We start from the raw sequence: 21,764 nt of genomic DNA, 5'->3' as shown, positions 1-21,764 counted from the left end.
CAAAAGTGATACAGATCTGGAGAAGGGAAAGGATCATGGGACGGGAGGCCTCGGGAGAAAGAAAGGGGGGGGGGGAACACCAGAGGGAGATGGAGAACAGGCAAACAACTAACTGCGTCAGGGATGGGGTAAGAAGGGGAGGAGGGGCATCAACGGATGTTAGAGAAGTCAATGTTTATGCCATCAGGTTGGAGGATACCCAGCCGGTATATAAGGTGTTGTTCCTCCAACCTGAGTTTGGATTCATTTTGACAATAGAGGAGGCCATGGATAGACATGGTTAGGGTTAGGATTAGGTTGAGATTATGCGGGCAGTGGGCAAATCAGCCCTCTTGTGCTTTTTGATCTCGTCACTTGAGATTCAGTTTCATGCAACCCTGCCACTTTGATCTGGCCCACGCCTTCATTGACCAGGTGCAACACTTGCCTTTGTTGAATCTTGCCCCTCCTGACATAGGACATTGGGTTTGTGGGGGTTTAGCAAGGGTTAATCAGGGTGTGCTTTGGGTTTGTGGGGCTGAAGCCAGGGTTAATCGGGGAGTGCCTAGGGTTTGTAGGGGGGTGTACCCCTTCTGGACTTTAGGATTAGGTTTGAGTGTTGGGTTGGTGGATGTATATGTTTGGCTGGGAGAGGTTAGGCTGCAGAATTTTGAGTGGTGATGTATGAGGTGCTATGGTGGATAGACTCATATGGTGAGGCCAGGTTAATCTAGCCCATGCCTTTCATTATCGTGGTCTGACACCACTTGGTTCAACGAACCGGGTGTGCACTGGGACACATCGTCAGTAATGCATCCTCGGATCGTCAGGTGTTTCGGGCCTTTAATCACTAGATATTCTCCCCGAGGTGGCCCAGCAGTGTCCTGCTCAGACACTGCTTGTGTTTTTCCCATGGAGCAAGATAATGAGAGACATGTAATTCTGAGGGTAATGATATTTTTAAACATCATTACCTGACATCTCTGTGCCTGGGATTGCATGGGTTAAATTGACAGTGTTTACTGGGCATTCAGCAGAACTGCACCTGAGTTTAGTACCGACTTGTTTTCTGTGACCCCTCTTGGGTTTAATTTGCTGGTTCTCTCCCGCCTTGTGGGTATCTGGGCTTTCTTATTGGCATTTCGTGGGCTGGGAGAATGAAGAGCGTGTCACTGTAAGGTTAGGTTGAGATTATGCGGGCAATGGGCGAATCAGCCCTCTTGTGCTTTTTGATCTTGTCACTTGAGATTCAGTTTCATGCAACCCTGCCACTTTGATCTGGCCCACGCCTTCATTGACCAGGTGCAACACTTGCCTTTGTTGAATCTTGCCCCTCCTGACATGGGACATTGGGTTTGTGGGGGTTTAGCAAGAGTTAATCGGGGTGTGCTTAGGGTTTGTGGGGCTGAAGACAGGGTTAATTGGGACATGCCTAGGGTTTGTGGGGGTGTGTGCTCTTTTGGACTTTAGGATTAAGTTTAAGTGTTGGGCTGGTGGATGTATGTGTGGCTGGAAGAGGTAGGGCTGCAGAGTTTTGAGTGGGGATGTATGAGGTGCTATGGCGGATAGGCTTATATGGTGAAGCCAGGTTAATCTGGCCAATGCCTTTCATTATCGTGGTCTGACACCACTTGGTTCAACGAACCGGGTGTGTGCTGGGAAACATCGTCAGTAATGCATCCTCGGATCGTCAGGTGTTTTGGGCCTTTAATCACTAGACATCCTCCCCGATGTGGCCCAACAGTGTCCAGCTCAGACACTGCTTGTGTTTTTCCCAGGGACCAAGATAATGAGAGGCATGTAATTCTGAGGGTTAGGGTTGGGTTACAGTTAATCCATGGCCTCCTGTATTGTCAAAATGAATCCAAACTCAGGTTAGAGGGACAACACCTTATATACTGGCTGGGTAGCCTCCAACCTGATGGCATGAACATTGACTTCTCTAACTTCCGTTAATGCCCCTCCTCCCCTTCTTACCCCATCCCTGGCATAGTTAGTTGTTTGCCTGTTCTCCATCTCCCTCTGGTGCTTCCCCCCCCCCCCCCCACTTTCTTTCTCCTGAGGCCTCCTGTCCCATGATCCTTTCCCTTCTCTAGCTCTGTATCACTTTTGCCAATCACCTTTCCAGCTCTTAGCTTCATCCCACCCCTTCTGGTCTTCTCCTATCATTTCGCATTTCCCCCTCCCCCCACTACTTTCAAATCTCTTACTATCTTTCCTTTTGGTTAGTCCTGACGAAAGGTCTCAGCCCGAAATGTCGACAGCGCTTCTCCCTACAGATGCTGCCTGGCCTGCTGTGTTCCACCAGCATTTTGTGTGTGTTGTTGTTTGAACTTCCAGCATCTGCAGATTTCCTCGTGTTTGCTGTCACTTTGAGGTGGTTTTATTCATATCTGCAGTTCCAAGATAATGGCTGGATTTAGAAATAATTTAAATCAGGCACGTTGGTATCAATTCTAATATCCTTTTCTTTGTTTAAGATGACAAATGCTACTGCTGTTGTATCATCCTGCACTTACATAGCTCAGTACAAATATAACCACACATTATTATTCTTACCATATGATTCAGCTGCTCTGCTGTTGTGTTGCCATTTAATCAAATTGGTTTATTTTATTGATCTTATAGAGAAAGTGATTACATATCACCGTATAAATGGACGTGTATGTGTAATTGTAAATGTTATGTTTATTTTTTGGTGGTGTTTACATGATATTTGTGAAGCTTATTTAAAATTTGTTAACTGGTAGATTTAAGTATGAGATATCACATGTTTCAGTCTATTTCCAGTCAACTGTTATCATTTGTTCCACTTGCAGTGAGTTAATTTATGTTTAGTTGGGAAACTGGTGTTTGTGATGGGGTGAGAAACTGATTCAATTGATCTTATTACTTCGATACACCAAAAAACCAGTCATTTATAGATTATGCAAAATAACAAAAACTGCTGTAGATACAATCTACCCATTGACACGATGGATATTGACAAATTGCAAACTACCATTTAAATTGAGCAATACACAGGTCAGGGCAAGGTGGTAGCTGGTGAAGGAAGCTTGCTTTGTGCAATAGTGCGTTTTATACTTAGCATCTAGAGCAATAGACCTGTCTTTAGAATTAAACACATCCATCCTGTGGTTGAGTTTTTTAAAATCTCAGGCTTGATGGAAGATGAGAAGAAGCCCCCCCCCCCCCCATTCTACAAAGTTCAAGATCTATCCCAAGCTAGATTATATTTTTCCCTCCCTAGCTCAGAACAATTCCATTCACAGCCCCTTAAAATATGATTGAGTTGTGCAGGGAGACCTCAAACATTGCTCTGTAATTTGCAAATGCTCTGAAAATTGCAAATGTTACTCCACTGTTTAAGAAGGGTGGAAGGCAGCAGAATGGAAATTATTTACCAGTTAGCTTGACCTCCGTGGTTGGGAAGATGTTGGAGTCAGTTGTTAAGGATTAGGTGATGGAGTACTTGGTGACACAGGACAAGATAGAATAAAGTCAGCATGGTTTCCTTAAAGGAAAATCTTGCCTGATGAACCTGTTGGAATTCTTTGAGGAGATTACATGTAGGATAGATAAAAAGGATGCAGTAGATGTTGTGTATTTGGATTTTCAGAAGGCCTTTGACAAGGTGCCACATTTGGGGCTGCTTACCAAGTTAAGAGCTCATGGTATTGTAGGAAAGTTACTGGCATGATTAGAGCATTGGCTGATTGGTAGTGAGTGGCAATAAAAGGATTCTTTTCTGGTTGGCTGACAGTGTCTTCCACAGGGGTCAGTGTTGGGATTGCTCCTTTTTATGCTGTATATCAATGACTTAGGTGATGGAGTAGCAGGCTTTGTTGCCAGATTTGCAGATGATACGAAGATTGGTGGAGGGGCAGGTAGTGTTGAGGAAACGGGAAAGCTGCAGAAGGAATTAGACAGATTAAGAGAATGGGCAAGAAAGTGGCAAATGAAATACAGTTTTGGAAAATGCTTGGTCATGCACTTTGGTATTAGAAGTAAATGTGCAGACTATTTTCTAAATGGGGAGAAAATCCAAAAATCTAAGAGGCAAAGGCCTTGTGCAGAACACCCTAAAGGTTAACTTGCAGGTTGAGTCAGTGGTGAGAAAGGCAAATGTAATTTTAGCATTCATTTTGAGAGGTCGAGAATACAAGAGCAGGAATGTGATGCTGAGGCTTTATAGGCACTGTTGAGGCCTCACCTTGAGTATTGTGAACAGTTTTGGGGTCCTTATCTAAGAAAAGATGTGTTGCCATTGGAGACAGTTCAGAGGAGGCTCACAAAGATGATTCCAGGAATGAAACAATTATCATACAAGGAACGTTTGATGGTTCTGGGTCTGTACACACTGGAATTTAGAAGGATGAGGGGAGATCTTATTGAAACCTTTCGAATGTTGAAAGGCCTAGACAGAGTAGATATGGAAAGGATGTTTCCCATGGTTGGGGAGTCTAGATAGAGGGGATAGAGGGGCGTCCATGTAAAAACAGATTCGGAGAAACTTCTTTAGCCAATGGGCGGTGAATTTGTGAATTTTGTTACCACAGGCTGCTGTGGAGGCCAAGTTGTTGGGTGTGTTTAAGACAGAGATTGATAGGTTCTTGATTAGACACAGCATCAAAGGTTATGGAGAGAAGGCCAGGGATTGTGGCTGAGGAGGGGAATAAAGGATAAGCCATAATTAAATGGTAGAGCAGAATTGATTGGCCAAATAGACTAATTCTGCTCCTATGTCTTATAGTCTCTGTAGAACATTAAATCCCATTTTGACTGAAATTTTCAGGACACAGCAATCAACAGGGGCTCTTTTTTCTGACAGTGTGATAGGTGCCTCCCTCAATGGAAAAGGATCCAGGAATGACAATAACAGAAAATGCACTGAAATTCCCATCCTGCTGGCTGAGTTCTAGAATTGGAATGAGCTGCCAGAGGAACTGGTTGAGATAGCTATAAAAGCAGCATTTAAAAGCCACTTGGACAGCTACATGGATCGGAATGGTTTAGTGCAATATGGGCCAAATGTGGACAGAGGGGACTAACTTAGCTGAGCACCTTGGTCAGCATGTACGAGTGGGCTGAAGGGCCTATTTCAATGTTTTATTACTCTAGAACTCTAATTGAGTAGGAACTTAAGTAAGGCTGGAAAAAAAAGCATCATCAGAGATAAACACAACACAAGTGATTCTGCAGATGCTGGAAACCCAGAGCAACATAAAAAGTGCTGGTGGAACTCAGCAGGTCAGGCAGCATTTATGGAGAGGAATGAACTGTTGACATTTTGGTATGAGACTCTTCATCAGGACTAGAAGCAAAGCGAAGAAGGTGAGGGGAGGGAAGGGAAGTGATAGGTGAGACCAGGTGAGAGGGAAGGTGGGGGGCTGCGTGAGGGTAGTATAGTGAATTAGGAAGCTGGGAGGTGATAGGTGGAAGAGGTAAAGAGCTGAAAAAAAAAGGAATCTGATAGGAGAGGACAGTGGACCATGGGAGAAAGTGAAGTAGGAGGGACACCAGAGGACATCATGGGCAGGTAGTGAGAAAATAAAGGGTAAGGCAGTGAACCAGAAGGGGGAGAGTGTAGGGTCTACTGGAGGTTAGAGAAATCTATGTTCACACCATCAGGTTGGAGGCTAACCAGAGGTGCTACTCCTCCAAGAGATGAAACTAGTCCAGGAATATTTTGCTCACACGATTTACTGACCATTTGAAAATAAAAACACATGCAAAAGAAAATATGACATCTGTTGTAGTTACAGATATTTCATATATACAGGTTTCACCATATAATGCATAAGCACTTACTGTACAGATCATTGATTTGTTGCAGACTAAGCAACCTGAGTTTACAGATGGCAATAACAGGCACTGAGAATCAATAAGCACAAGACTATGGGGCATTGTCTCAGAATAAGAGGTTGACCAACTAAAATGTAGTGCAGGAATTTCTTCTCTCAGAGGGTAATAGATCTTGGAACTTTCTATCCCAGTGACCTTAGGGGGGCAAAGTTATTGAATATATTGAGGGTAGAGCTTGACACTTGAATTACAAGTGAATTGGCTAGTATCAAGAAAATGGTGTTTGATGCCAAAACTGGATCAATCGTGATATTACTGCACCATAGGGCAGGCTCAGAGTTCCAGTGGGCCAACTTCTGTTATTGTTTCTTATGTTTTATATTTTTAATTCTAATGAAATTGTTCGAATACTGTGTATTCCTCATTTTTAAAGAATCACTCAAAGCTGAAGTGAAGCTTTCCATTTCACATTTTTCTGTGTAGGTATGACACCAATGCAGCAACAACAGCAGCAGCAGCAGCAAGGGTTCCCCATGGTACCTTTGATGCAGCCCAACATGCAAGGCATGATGGGAATGAATTTTGGTTCACAGATGCCTCCTGGATCAATGCCAATGCAGGTAATTTAGTAATGAAAATTTGACTATAATTTTACAATATTTAAAATAGAACATCAGTATGATATTTAGAATAGAGTATCTTCACTATATTAATGGCTTCTGAATGTTTAAGCATAGTACCTTTAGTTTAGCATAGTACCTTTAAGCATAGTTTCTTTAATAGATCAGGTTCCTCATCTCCTGCAAGATGTGGATGATATTACCAACAGCAAGAAATATGAGCAGAAATATATTGTGCCTAAATCGTATTTTTATTTCAGCCAGTGAAATATGGGAAGTCTAATTGGGTCTCAAACAGTAATTATGCAACTCAGGTGGCTATCTAGAAGTAACTGTTTGCACACCTAGCTGTACATTATGCAGAAAATGAGAAGTTGTGCAATTAACTGCTTTTTACCCCGAACTTATTTTTCCAAATACCCTATTTCTCTCCCCCAACCCCTTTCACGAATCAGGCCGCAATAACAATTTATAGCCATGGGTTCGTTGACATCACAATTCCACCCCATGCTGTGCGAGATACTGTTTAAACCTAGTCCTGAGACAGAATATTTATTGTTGCATGTTACTCAAAAGCTTTATCAAAATGAATACTGTTCTTGATGGGCACTGTGCAAATTGAATGTTTATTTAAAGGGTACACTTGGCCATCAATTGCTTTCCCATATGCTGTACAATGTTGGCTTAATTATTAACAATTCATTCAAGTGTGTATTGGGCTACCATGGTGATATTTTCATCAGACAGTTTTTATTATAAAGCTGTACTTAACATGACTTAAATGGTCCAAGGTAGATGAGTAGGTTCTGGAAATGGAGCTAACCAGAAAGGCAAGCAAGTTTGATTGAATAACTTTATTCATTTCTATGATGTTCAATTAGAGGTACTGTTTTAATTATTTATAATCTTTACATCCATCAGGGTGGAATGGCAATGGGTCCAATGCCACCAGCTGGAATGCCATATATGCCACAGCATCATTACATGGCAATGCGCCCCTCTCCGCCACAGTACACGCCAGATATGCAAAAACAGTTTGCTGAAGAACAACAGTAAGATTCTTTTTGGAATGATTTGTAGTAATTGTACAGCTCATCTTATTACTTTAGAAATACTAGGCAAAAGGAAGCTATTGTTTAGGTCATTATGTAGTGGAAATGATTTTTGTAGGGCTGCAGATTTGGATAAGTGATTAACAGTTCATAAGCTGGCAAATGTTTTTGAGTGTTTCTGAACCCAATAAGTATAAACTGTAGAAGTAAGTCAAGTCATCATTTGTTAAATACATAGTTTTTCTGTAGACTATATTCCTCATGATCCTCCCCTTATATACTATCCCTCTTCCAGTGGATTGTTACATATTACTCGTACTGACAATAAAAGGAGCATTTAATTTATTAATAAGTGGACACAAGTTCATATTCTCCTAGTGTAAGCTCCATGCAGAGTGATTGAATTCTTAACCATTACTGGAAACATTTGCATTAAAAATCAATGGCTTTATTATAAGTAACTCAACTCAAAGCAGGCCAATTAATGTCATTTAATTAGTTAACTTTTGAAAACATTGTCATTTAGTGGAGAATGGGTAATGGGTTAATTGGTTACTGTGTTAGTACAAGAATGGAATGTGAATTTAACAGTAACTTCACTATTATTTAGTCCTTGATCACTTCTGCTTCTCTAGAAAGCGGTTTGAACAACAGCAAAAGATGATGGAAGAGGAACGGAAGCGGCGACAATTTGAAGAGCAAAAGCAGAAGCTTCGTCTTCTGAGCAGTGTAAAGCCTAAGGTATTACTTAGCAGTTTCATTAATGTGTTTTTGTTTTATTTGGTTATTTTATTTATTGGCGAAGAAAGTTTCCAGAAGTTTCAGAACAGATAATTCCTTTGGTGAGACTCAAATCTATTTGTTATTATAACCATATAATTGCAGCACGGAAACAGGCTATCTCGGCCTTTGTAGTCCGTGCTGAACGCTTACTCTCACCTAGTCCCACTGACCCGCACTCAGCCCATAACCCTCCATTCCTTTCCTGTCCATATACCTATCCAATTTTACTTTAAATGACAATTATCAAAACTGTATCGATATTATTGAAACTGCTTGTGTAACCCTTAATCTGCATTTAATGGGTTAAATTATGCTGCTACGGTTCAGGGCTATGTTGTGAGTTTGCGTAAATACATCGCGAAATGTGGAAGTCTGAATTTTAATTACGGATTTGGGGAATCCTCATGCAAACCACCAACTGGGGATTTACGAGGCATTGGAAATGTAAATTATCTGGCTTATTAATGTTTTTAATAAATTCCAAATGATTCATATTTTTAGTTTGCTTGAGTTTTTAAAAAAGTCTTATAACTTTAACTTTATAAGGTGTTTACTTTAATTTTAATTATAGTTTTTAAAGTGTTTCTGAACTTCTTTGCTAAAAAAAATCCAGCCTCAGTTTGCCTTCTGTGAAAGGTTGTTAGAGGTATTTAGGGAGATGTACAACTGCACTCTACCCAGATGCTATGTGAACCATGCTGTTAGGTTCTAGAAGTGGAGGGCCAGAGAGACAAGTCCTCCTGATTGAGCCCGGGCATGCTAGATATATTGAAATGTGATTCTCTGGAATGAGTGTCCAGCATGATTGAGCCCAGTGTTCTAAATATGCCTTCCCTATCAGTGATGGGTCAGCCTTCCCTCAAAGGCTTTGAGGATAGGAAAATGAACAAAGAAACCAAATTAGTTGAGATCTTCAAAAACTGAAGAGGTTAACTTAACAGAAGATAGCTTGATTGGGTAGTTAGGCTCAAGTGATGCTGTCTTCCATACATGGCTACTTTTGATTTAACAGATTTATACATGGGTGATGGTATATTGACAGTATAAAATTCATCGAGGTCCCCAAGATTTGTTGAAAATTTAAATGAATGTAGGATACAGTGACTGAGTCCACCTTTAATACCAATCAAGTTCAAAAAGTCTCTCCATTCTTTATCAAAGGTTCCTCATCAATTAATCATGGATCATAATAAGGGGAAAGGTGTGAGAAATTGGGGGAAAGGTACTGAACGTCTTAAAACACTGGCCAGAATTCTGCAGTCAGCAATGTACATTTAGCACTGGCAGTTCATTATAGAAACAATTCCCCATAGATTTCCTGCATTTCAATTGGACATTATTAGACCGTAAGGTATAGGAGCAGAATTAGACCATTTGGCCCATCGGATCTGCTCCACCATTTCATCATGGCTGATCCAGTTTTCCCCTCAGCTCCAGTCTCCTGCCTTCTCCCTGTATCCCTTCATGCCCTGACTAATCAAGAATCTAACAGCCTCTGCCATAAATATAAATAAAGACTTGTCATCCATAGCTGCCTGTGGCAAAGAATTCCACAGATTCACCATTCTTTGGCTAAAGAAGTTCCTCCTTGTCTCCATTCTAAAAGGACGCCCCACTATTTTGAGGCTTTGTCCTCTGATCTTAGACTCTCCCATTGCAGGTAACATCCTCTCCACATCCACACTATCAAGGCCTTTCACCATTCAATAGGTTTCAATGAGGTTACCCTTCATTCTTCTGAATTCTAATAAGTACTGGCCCAGAACCATCAAATGCTGTTCATTCAACAAGCCATTCGATCCTGGAATCATTTTCGTTAACCTCCTTTGAACCCTCTCCAGTTTCAGCACACCTTTTCTAAGATAAGGGGCCCAAACCTGCTCACAATACTCCAAGTGAGGCCTCACCAGTGCTTTATAAAGTCTCAACATTACATCCTTGCTTTCATATTCTAGTCCTCTTGAAATGAATGCTAACATCACATTTGTCTTCTTCACCACAGACTCAACCTGCAAATTAACCTCTAGGGAATCCTGCACAAGGACTCCCAAGTCCCTTTGTGCCTCAGTTTTTTGTATTTTCTCTCCAGCTAGAAAATAGTCAGCCCTTTAAATTCTTCTACATAATGTATGACCACACACTTTCCCACACTGTATTCCATCTGCCATTTCTTTGCTCATTTTCCTAATCTGTCTAAGCCCTTCTGCGACCTCACTACTTCCTCAAGACCACTTTCCCCTCCACCTATCTTCATTTCATCTGCAAACTTTGCAACAAAACCATCAATTCCATCATCCAAATCATTGACATATAACGTAAAAAGAATCAGTCCAACCACAGACCCTGTGGAAAACCACTCGTCATGGCAGCCAACCAGAAAAGGCTCCCTTATTCTCATTCTTTGCCTCCTGCTAATCAGCCACTGCTTTATCCATGCTAGAATCTTCCCTGTAATACCATGGGTTCGTAACTTGTTAAGCAGCCTCATGTGTAGCAGCTTGTTAAAGGCCTTCAGAAAATCCCAGTACACAATATCAGCTGATTCTCCTTTGTCTATCCTGCTTGTTATTTCTTCAAAGAGTTTCAACAGATTTGTCAGGCAAGATTTCCCTTGAGGAAACCATGCTGACTACGGCCTATTTTATCATCTGCCTCCAAGTACCCTGAGATCCCATCCTTAATAATTGACTCCAACATCTTCCCAACCACTGAGGTCTGATTAATTGGCCTATAATTTCCTTTCTTCTTATTCTCTCCCTTCTTGAAGAGTGGAGTGACATTTGCAATTTTCCAGTCTTCTGGAACCATTCCAGAATTTATTGATTCTTGAAAGATCATCACTAATGCCTCCATGATCTCTTCAAACTTCTCTTTCAGAACCCTTGGTGTATACACCATCTGGCCAGGTGACGTATCTACCTCAGACCTTGCAGTTTCCCAAGAACTTTCTCTCTAGCAATGGTAACTTCAAACACTTCATGACTCCTGACACCTGGCACTTCCACCATACTGCTAGTGTCTTCCACAGTGAAGATTGATGAAAAATACTTATTTAGTTTGTCTGCAATTTCCTTTTCCCCCATTACTACCTCTCCAGGATCATTTTCCAATGATTCGGTTTCCACTTGTGTAATTGAAGATCTTTTGGTATCCTCTTTAATATTATTGCTAGCTTACTTTTGCATTCCATCTTTATCTTCTCAATGACTTAGTTTTAGATACCCCTCTTGGAATCCAGCACCACCCTGAGTTTCTCAATTTACATGTGTATTGAAATTCCCCATGACTCTTGTAACATTGCCCATTAGAAAGTGTATTCAGTGTGATGCCCTCGAGAGAAGTTTCAGAACTTGTGTACATGAATTACAGACACCACAGTAGCACAGGGGTTAGTGTGACGCTATTACAGCTCGGGGCATTCTGGAGTTCGGAGTTCAATTCCAACACGGTCCTGGGTCTGGTTGCCTCCCACAGACCAAAGGTGTACTGGGTAGGTTAATTGATCATTTGATTAGGTTAGAGTTAATCAGGTTCTGGGGTTTCTGGGGTTGCTGAGGTGGCGTGCCTCAAAGGGCCTAGTGTACATGAAATGCTAGATAGATAGGTAGATCCTTAACAAATCAGGTTGAATTTCTACAGATGTACCACGAAGAGCATTCTGACTGGCTGTATCACCGTCTGGTATGAGGGGTGGGGTGCTACTGCACAGGATCAAAGTAAGCTGCAGGAAGTTGTAAAATTAGTCAGCTCCATCATGGGTACTAGCCTCCAAAAAGCAGAGTCCATCATTAAGAACCGGCACCATCCAGGACACTGTTACCATCAGGAAGGCGGAAGGCACACACTCAGCAATTCAGGAAGAGCTTCTTTCCCTCTGCCATCTGATTTCTGAATGGACATTGAACCCATAAACACTACATCACTGCTTTTTTTAAATTTCTGTTTTTGCTTTACTTAATTTAACTATTTTAATATACATATATATTTATTGTAATTCGTAGTTTTTTCCCAAAATTTATCATGTATTGCATTGTATTGCTGCCACAAAATTAACAAGTTCATGACATATGCTGGTGATATTAAACCTGATTCTGAACAATCCTTAATGACAGTAATTAAATCAGTTAAATAAAAATAAATGTTTGAGAGATAAAAGCAACCGTTATTGGCTTCAACAACGAAAAATATGAAGCAATGAGGTTTGACTCCTATAAAACCTAATTTTCAGTGGCAATTAATACTGTCTTGAGGTTAAAAGGCTGGAATGGAGAAGCCATTTGCTGACTGATTGAATGGGTATCCTTAATGAGAATACAGCAAATTCAGGCCTCTCTGTGTACTATATTTGGATTTTCTTGGATATCTGTATTGTTCCTTGAGGGGCAGCTTGGACAGTAACATAATGATTTCTGTGTTTGTATATGCAGTTGGAGGAAATGCTTTCTGCTTTACCTTTCAATAACAATTGGTGCTGATGGCCTCTGAACAGCAGATATCCAGCAAAAACAATTCATGCTGTCCTCTTCAATTCCTTTAAAATGAAATCTTGGCTTGCTGATAATTGAAGAGTCTTGTCGAAGGTTATAAGAACACATTATTTATTCTGTGAAAGCTCAGGAATTGTGTGCTCAAGAAACTATAGATTAGTGTAGAGTGCAATCTGTCACATTGAATGATGTATCACGCTTGGCTGGATTAATAGACTGAGAGTGTTTATAATGAGTTAGTGAAATGTGAGGGACATATGGCAGTTACATACAATTTGATTCACCAGCTGGCTGAGTCCATAGTGAGACATTGTTGGTTTTTATTTTTGGTATTTTTTTATATACTGTAATGCTACTGTGTCATGCTGTTCTCCCTTGGTGGGCAAGTTGTTTCTTATCTTGGTTTATTGCCTATCACATTCAGCTGCTAGAAGCTGGTTAAGAGTAGCTAACACTCTACTTTTTCTTCTTTAAATTCCTGTTTACTGCCTTGAAGTAGTTACCTTTATAATGTCATTAAATACAGTAAAATACAATGGTTTGGGTTCTCTATTCTGTATTAAGTTATTCTACAGTTTCTATAGCAGGTGTAGATGCTGCCTCAGTCATGCTCTTTCTCCCCTCACTCCACACTTTCTCTGGGACTTTATGCCCCCAGTTCATTTTTTTTGGATCTGCAACCCTATAAAAGAATGACACGCGTTCTTTACCCTCTTATCTTTTACTCAGTGTAAGTGTAATAATTCTTGCTTTATAAATGTTTTTCTTTCCAATTTCATGGTACTTTGTAATCACTTATTTCTCTCATTCTGGTTTCAGATGGGGGAAAAAAACAGAGATGATGCCTTAGAAGCCATTAAAGGAAACCTTGCTGGATTCACAAGGGATGCAAAGATGCACCCAGGCCCTACTTCACATTCCAGTAAATCAGGTCAGTGCTTCTTTAAACAAATGAAGCTTATCATAAAAATAAATAGGAAAAAGATAAATAAAAAAGATAAAAATTAAGTTTGGATGCTTAAAATTTGACAAGAGGATGTTCTTGTCAATAATTTACAATTGAGGTAGTAATCATGAGAACTCAAATGATTTGAAACATTGAAGTCTTCTACCTTCCCTATCTCTTGTCAGATTATATTCACCTGTACTGAATGAAAGTTGTTTTCTGCTATGCAGCAGTCCTGAGAAATAACTAATTCGTCTGGTTTTGCTCTCTACCCCTATACTAAATACGTTTGCTAATGATTTGGATAGAGTAGGAATCTACTTCCACCAAATGCAGAACATTTGAGTTTTCAACAGTGGATAGGCATTGGCCAAATTTTATAAATGAGACATGGTAATCAATCAATTTTTAAAAGGCAAAATGCAAGGCGTTGCAGGTTTTCTAAACATCAGAGCTTTGTAAGCAGGGAGGAAATGATGATTACTGATGTGTATCAGTCTTTTGAATCAAAAGATCAAATTTCATGAGGCATATTGCAGCCAAACTTCAGTTTGGAAAATCCAGTTTGGAAAACTTTTGCAATAGTTTTTAGACAAAAATTATTTTTAGTGTCTTGTACATGTTAGCACTGTTACCCATATCAAAGGATCCTCCTGAATGGTATTCTGCAAACTATTACTGACAGGGATTAATGTTGAATCGATCTGCGTTGACAGAGCTGTACCTCCAGTCAAAGAAAAGCTGTTTTGCTCTCTTAATTGATAAAGATAGAAGGGTACCACAGGGATCAGAAAGAATGTAAGCCGGATTCTTGGATCAGTTTAGGCTGATTTCAGCAGCATTGATGACTGCAGACTTGCTTTTCTTCCTCCATGAGAATGGAAAAGAAAAACAACCTGTGATTTTGCTCTTGAATGTGTCTGGGAGATGAGGTTGGCTTAGTATTGGTGATTGAAGTAACTCCTAGCCACTGCCACTGTAGGCCAATTAAGGCTTAGCCACTTGAACAATAACCAAAGAATGAATATTTAAAATTAATTATTTAAAATGTACTTTTTACAATTATGTTTTCCAGCCACTTATGTACTGAAGTAAAGCCAGCCTCTCATGCAAATGTGAATATATATACAATATATATATATATATACACAATACTTCTTTGATCTAAGTAATATAACTTATTGTGTTAAGGCAATAGTCACATTTGTTTCAATTCTCTGTACCTAGGATGCCTGTCTTTGATGTCAATATTTTGTTATTTACAGTTTGAGTTTGAATTACTATGCAGTGTAACTACATTGGATTAATTCCTAAATTTAATTGGATTGTGATTTTTTTTTAATGATGTGTTACATGGTTCTTAACAAATGTGGAAACCTAACATGCTATCTTATCGTGCTGTGGCTGCACCTAATATATTTTGTCAGCGACATTGCATCTAACAGCATCCCTCTGAGATCCTTCAAAAGGTGCAGGGGGATCTTATTTGTGCTTTATTTCTTGTGTTAAGACTACTAACCAACTTACGGAGAATCTTTGCCTTCCCCGCAATCTTGGTTATCCCATTTTACTATAGGGAGGGAAGAATATTAATAAAAATTGTAGCCTGCTTTCTTCTTCCGAGGTTATTCCTGGTCTAGTGCAGGTATGGCTGGCTGTTGTAGTACTGTCATAAAGTGAGAAGTATATTGTTTGGATATAAGCAGTGATAAACAGTTTTTTTAAATATATCTAACATTCTTTGGTGGAAAAGAAACAATGGACAAGTGGGGGAAAGTGGGTTTATCACATTTGGGTTTGTCATTTTTTTTGCATGATTTTCTTATTCATACATGGGAATTAGATTAAAGTTCAAAGTAAATTTATTATCAAAGTACACACATATATATATGCATGCCACCATATACAACCCTGAGATTCATTTTGTTGCAGCATACATGGTAACTTCAAGAAACATAATTGAATCAATGAAAGACTGCACCCAACAGGACAAACAACCAGTGTGCAAAGGATAACAAACTGTACAATTATAAAAGAAAAGAATTATAATAAGTAAATAAGCAATAAATATTGAGAATTTGAGATGAAGAGTCTTTGAAAGTGAGCCCATAGCTCTCCGTCCCTTTCTAGACACCAGGCCCAACCAGTTCCCCTTCACCACCACTCTCTTCCGCCTAGTGGAGCTTGTACTCACTCCAAATAATTTCTCCTTTGTCTCTTCCCACTTCCTTCATTCAAAAGGTTTAGCCATGGGCAGTCGCATGGGTCCCAGCTATAACTGTCTTTTTGTTGCCTACGTGGAACAGTCTATGTTCCAAGTCTACATTGGTGTCCAACCCCCACTTTTCCTATGCTATATCGACAACTGCATTGGTGCTGCTTCCTGCACCCACGCAGAGCTCATCTACTTCATCAACTTTGCCTCCAACTTCCAACCTGCCCTCAAATTTCCTGGTCCATTTCTGATACCTCCCTCCTTTTTCATGATCTCTCTGTCTCTAATCTCTGGAGGCAGCTAAACCCATGGACTCTCACAACTACCTGGAGTACACCTCTTCCCACCCTGTTACTTGTAAAATGCTATCCCCTTCTCTCAATTCCTCCATCTCTTCTGCATCTGCTCTCAGGATAAGGCTTTTCATTCCAGAGTGAAGGAGATAACTTCCTGTTTCAAATAAAGGGGCTTTCCATCCTACACTATCAACACTGCCCTTAACTGCATTTCTTCCATTTCACGCACATCTTCTCTCACCCCATCCTCCCGCCACCCTACCACGGATAGGGTTCCTTTTGTCCTCACTTATCATTCCACCAGTCTCTGCATCAGCACATTATTCTCCATCACTTCCACCATCTCCAACAGGATCACACCACCAAGCACATCTTTCCATCCCCCCACTTCCTACTTTCTGTAGGGATTGCTCCTTATGTGACTCCCTTGTCCATTTGTACCTCCTCACTGATCTCCCTCCTGGCACTTATCCTTGCAACTGGAACAAGTGCTACACCTGCCTCCACACCTCCTCCCTCACTACCATTCAGGGCCCCAAACAGTCCTTCCAGGTGAGGCAACATTTCACCTGTATTGGGGTCAAATACTGTGTCTGGTGCACCCAGTATGTCCTCCTGTATTTTGGTGAGACTGGGATTGGGAGACTGCTTTGACAAGCACCTGTGCTCCACCTGCCAGAAGAAGTGGGATCTCCCAATGGCGACCCATTTTAATTCTACTTCCCATTCCCATTCCGATATGTCAATCCATAGCCTCCGCTACTGTTGCAATGAGGCCACACTCAGGTTGGAGGAATAACACCTTATATTCCATCTGGGTAGCCTCCAAACTGATGGCAAGAACATCAATTCCTCGTACTTCCGGTAATGCCACCCTGTCACCATTCCCCATCCCCTTTTCCCTCTCTCACCTTATCTCCTTGCCTGCCCATTGCCTCCCTCTGGTGGTCTTCCCCCTTTCTCCCCCTTCTCCAGCCCTATAACTCTTCCACCAATCAACTTCCCAGTTCTTTATGTCACCCCTCCCGCTCCTGGTTTCACCTATCACCTTGTGTTTCTCCCTCCCCTCCCCCCACCTTTTAAATGTACTCCTTGTCTTTTTTTCTCCAGTCCTGCTGAAACGTCGACTGTACTCTTTTCTGTAGATGCTGCCTGGGTTGCTGAATTCTTCCAGCATTTTATGTCTGTTGTGCGTACAGTTCAGTGATGGAGTGAGTAAAGTTAAGTGCAGTTATCTCCTCTGGTTCAACAGCCTGATGGTTGAAGGGTAATAACTATTCCAGAATCTGGTGGTGTGGGTCCTGAGGCTCCTGTACCTTCTCCTTGATGGCAGCAATGAGAAGAGAAAATGGCCCAGAAGGTGGGGGCCCTTGAAGATGGATGTCGCTTTCCTGCGACAGCGCTCCATGCAGATGTGCTCAATGGTAGGGATGGCTTTAGTTGTCATGGACTGGGCCACGTTACTACTTTTTATAGGCTTTTCTATTCAAGGGTATTGGCGTTTCCGTTCAGGGCCATGATGCAACCAGTTAATATATTCTCCTCTGCACACCTATAGAAGTTTGTCAAAGCTTTAGATATCATGCCGAAACTTTGCATATTTCTTCGTAAATGCATTTACATGCTGGAGCCAGGATAGGTCCTCTGAAATTATAACACCAAGGAATTTAAAGTTGATGACCACCTCTGATCCCCTGATGAGGATGGCCTCTGGTTTCCTCCTCCTGAAGTCAATAATCAGCTCCTTGGTCTTGCTGTCATTGAGTTAGAGGTTGTTGGTGTGGTACCACTCAGTCAGTTTTTCAGTCTCCGTCCTAATATGCTGATATATCTTTGATTCAGCTAATAACAGTTGAGTCATCAGCAAACTTAATTATATCTTTGGAACTGTGCTTAACCTCACAGTCATATGTATAAAGTGAGTAGAGCAGGGGCCGAGAGCCTTGTGGTGCATCTGTGAGGATGGAGATTGTGAAGGGAGATGTTATTGCCAATCCGAAATGACTGGATCGAGGATCCAGTTGCACAAGGTGGTTCTGAGGCCAAGGCCTTGAAGCTTATTGATTAGTTTTGAGGGGTTGATGGTATTGAATGCCGAGCTGTAGTCGATAAAGAGCATCTTGATGTATGCATCCTTGAAGTCCATTTGCTCTCTGGTTGAGCGAAGAGCCAATGAAATGACATCTGTTGTGGACCTGTTATGCCAGTAAGCAAATTGGAGCAGATCCAAGTCACTTCGCAGGCAGGAGTTGATAGGTTTCATCACTAACCTCTTAAAGCACTTCATCACAGGGGATGTAAGTGCTACCGGACAATGTCCTATGAGGGCAACATACACAATTCCTGATGAAGAGTCTCGGCCCAAAACATTGACCGTTTACTCTTTTGCATAGATGATGCCTGGCCTGCTGAGTTCCTTCAGCATTTTGTTTGTCTTCCTCAGGATTTCCAGCATCTGCAGATTTTCTTGTGTTTGTGAATAGTCATTGAGGCAGGTTACCATGTTCTTCTTAGGCACCAGCATAATTGAAGCCATCTTGAAGCAGGTGGGGACCTGAGACTGAAGCGAGAGGTTAAACATATTGTTGGATACTCCAGCCATGTGATCAGCACAGGTCTTTAGTACTCGGCCAGGTACCCTATCTGGGCTGGATGCTTTCTCTAGGTTCACTCTCCTGAGGGATGCTCACCTATCAGCCTCCGAGACTGACATCACAGTGTCATGAGGGATGGTGGCAGATGTTGCATGGTGAGATCAGCAGAAGACAGTTTAGAGTGATGATGGTCGTTTTGCTAGTTAGCCACATTCTGTCTTCAACTGCATTATGAAACCTATTTGATCAATTCTTAAATGTTGGCTGACAGCAGAGAAATTAGTGATTTTTTAAAAATTAAATAACAAAGATATAAATTGAAGTCAAATCAAATAACTTCTTCATACATTCCAGAGAAAACAACAATTTGATGTCATAGTGTCTAATCTTCAGATTTTCTTGCCATGCTTTTTGCTCCTGCTTACAGTGCAATAGAAAGCCGTCATTGTTTGCAAACTCTAACTGGTATTTAACCAATTTACAGGCTTTACTCTGTGCTAATTCAGTTGTTGCCAGCCTTTTTAAACACTCTTGTAATAAAGCATTTTTGATAGCTGTTTTAGTCAGCGTAAACCCCGTAAATGAAAAGCAATGTTTTAATACAGTTTGAAATGTCTAGAATTGCTCATTTGTCAGGAATTGTTTATTAACCCCTGAAGTGCTGGCTATTGAAAGTGTAGTGTTGGGAATGGAAGAGATATGCGGGGACTGCATTGCCACATTATTCTCTTCTTCAGCCCAAGCGAGCATCTTTAAAGCATTGAGTTTAGCTATTGGTGTGGCTTTGTTATCTGCCTCTGGAAATGTTACTTGTCAATCTAGCATTTTCTCACTAAATTGCTGTCTGCATTATATTTACACTGGGTTTTGTGCTTTGTTTTTACTAATCTTATTGTTGGTTTCACACACTTGTCAATTTTCTGACGTGCAGAAAAAAAATGAAAGTTCTGAGATTTGGAGGAAGAGAGGTACTTGTCCTGAAAAGGCTATTATAATTTGAACTTCTCTGTATGTTGGAAATAGACAACCATTACTTGTTCAGAGATTTACTATTGTATTTATCTGCCTATATGTAGTTATGTTTTTGATACTTTTAGTTTAATTTGTGTTGCCTTATTTTGATTTATCCATTTTACAGATTCTCCCCAGTCATCCCTATCAACTGCCCCTCCTTCCCAATCCCCTGCTTTTTCTGACGACGAAGAATTCAGTGAGTTTGTTCAAGGGCCTGATTCTGCCGCACCTGCGGCCCCCTCCAGTTTCCAGCATGTCCAACCCTTCCACCCCACGTTAGCGTCAGGGCTGCAATCTGAGCTGGCTGCAGTTCCGGCCCAGCCCAAAGGTTCATCTGCATTGTATGCCACAGCAGGGCATTCAGCCAATAACAGCCAAGGTAACAAGTACTGAACTTATTTTAAATTGTTCGTTTAAAATAAATACACAAAAAATTATGGGAAGGAAATTATGATATTGAAATTAAGTGATTTAAAGTTAGCATAAATTTATTAAATTAATTTATTATATTCTCTCAAAATAACATGATAAATTGCTTTAGATTTTTGATCCTTTGTGTCAAAAGAGACAGCTTAATTTTATTTAAGATGTGGGCACTTTTTTAATTGCTACATCATTAATAGGAATTGAGTCTTAACCTCTAAAGTCTAAAAGTTTATTGTAACTAACTTGAAATTCACCAGTCTAAGCTGGGAAACGCTTGTTCCACCTCCTGTTTGTTTAGGCCTTTCATTGGAAGAGAAAATGTTTGCTTCCTGTGATTTCAGCGTGCCTAAAAAGGCGCACAATAAATTTAACAAGTCTGAGCCACTGGCCCTCATTGGGTCTAAAGCCTCAGTCTCGACTCATTTTCAGCCCAGTGCCAAGGCCTGTAACTGGGGCATCCAGTCTGAAAGCCTCAGTGGTATCTTCACAGCAGATATGCCAAAGGATCCAGTTCCAGAGTCAGCTGTCAAAGAGAGTGGTGAGCAAACTTATTTATTTCCAAATCACTAACCCAGGCCTCTGCAAAATCAGAGCAATTATACCTCTTAATTATAGTTTTATAATTTGTGATAATTTCTCAATAATTAACTCTCATCATATAATGTCATTGTAATCTGTCGTAATTCACATGCCTGAAAACAAGTTTTTTGCACCTCATATCTGTTCCAACATATATAGAGCATTATTTGAGGGTGCTGCTGTACTATGTGCCAAGTTTCTCTGTTGTGACTTTCTAAGAATTCTGTGCGGATTATACATTGTACTTCGAGATTCTTGATTGTCAGGTCAATAAGGACTATGGGAAGAAGTCAGGCGACTGGGGTTGAGAGGAAAATTGGATCAGCCGTGTTTGAATGGCAGAGCAGACGTAACTGGCCAAATGGCCTAATTCTGCTCCTATATCTTATGGTCTTATGGTTAGTCTTTGCATGTAATTAAGCCAATCAAATAGAAGAAATTTTCTTTTAACAGTAGAGCCTTTCAAGATCTTAATACAATCATAAAGATAATATCACTTATATACAACCATCTTGACTTCATTTGCTGAATATTAAACTATTAATACTGAAATGCTGGATACCAGGGAAGAAAGTCACCAACATTTCTTGATAATTAAAGTTTCTAGATGTTAGCTTTGGCTGAAATTATTTTGAAAATCTTGAATTAAGTGATACAAGTTAAATTATAGATAATTATTATAATTGCATTCTTGCCATCTCATCAAAATTCAGCATTTGTCTGCTCAGAATTATTCTGTTTGGCATGCAGTTACTCATGTGTAAAGTAATACAATTGAACTGGCGCTCATCTTGTGTAGTAAACAGTTTTACTCGTGAGTTTTCACTTCTTTTCAAACCAGGTACTACTTGGAGAATTTTTGTTAAATCATGTTCTACCTGTTAGCAAGCCGTGTAATATTTTATTGATTTGGATTTCTTTGCAAGGAATACTATATTATGAACTAAAATAAGATGGTGTTTCACCAG

At 40.5% G+C, this 21,764-nt stretch overlaps 1 protein-coding gene across 8 annotated transcripts in view; it reads left to right on the top strand.

The window, feature by feature from the left end:
* The window catches only part of synrg (synergin, gamma), a 117,333-nt gene that overhangs the window by 20,626 nt on the left and 74,943 nt on the right, over positions 1 to 21,764 (top strand). For 6 of the 8 annotated variants that reach the window (XM_059973372.1, XM_059973373.1, XM_059973376.1 and 3 more), the window contains 6 exons: positions 6,268 to 6,404; positions 7,326 to 7,456; positions 8,092 to 8,197; positions 13,546 to 13,657; positions 19,916 to 20,170; positions 20,516 to 20,755. In XM_059973372.1, coding sequence (XP_059829355.1) covers positions 6,268 to 6,404; positions 7,326 to 7,456; positions 8,092 to 8,197; positions 13,546 to 13,657; positions 19,916 to 20,170; positions 20,516 to 20,755 — 981 coding nt within the window. The remainder of the gene's footprint in view (positions 1 to 6,267; positions 6,405 to 7,325; positions 7,457 to 8,091; positions 8,198 to 13,545; positions 13,658 to 19,915; positions 20,171 to 20,515; positions 20,756 to 21,764) is intronic. The other 2 variants (XM_059973380.1, XM_059973379.1) reach the window with 1 other exon arrangement.

The sequence above is a fragment of the Hypanus sabinus genome, chromosome 6 (genome assembly GCF_030144855.1).
Source record: "Hypanus sabinus isolate sHypSab1 chromosome 6, sHypSab1.hap1, whole genome shotgun sequence".
NCBI lineage: Eukaryota > Metazoa > Chordata > Chondrichthyes > Myliobatiformes > Dasyatidae > Hypanus > Hypanus sabinus.
This window is presented reverse-complemented; position numbering and strand designations above follow the sequence as displayed.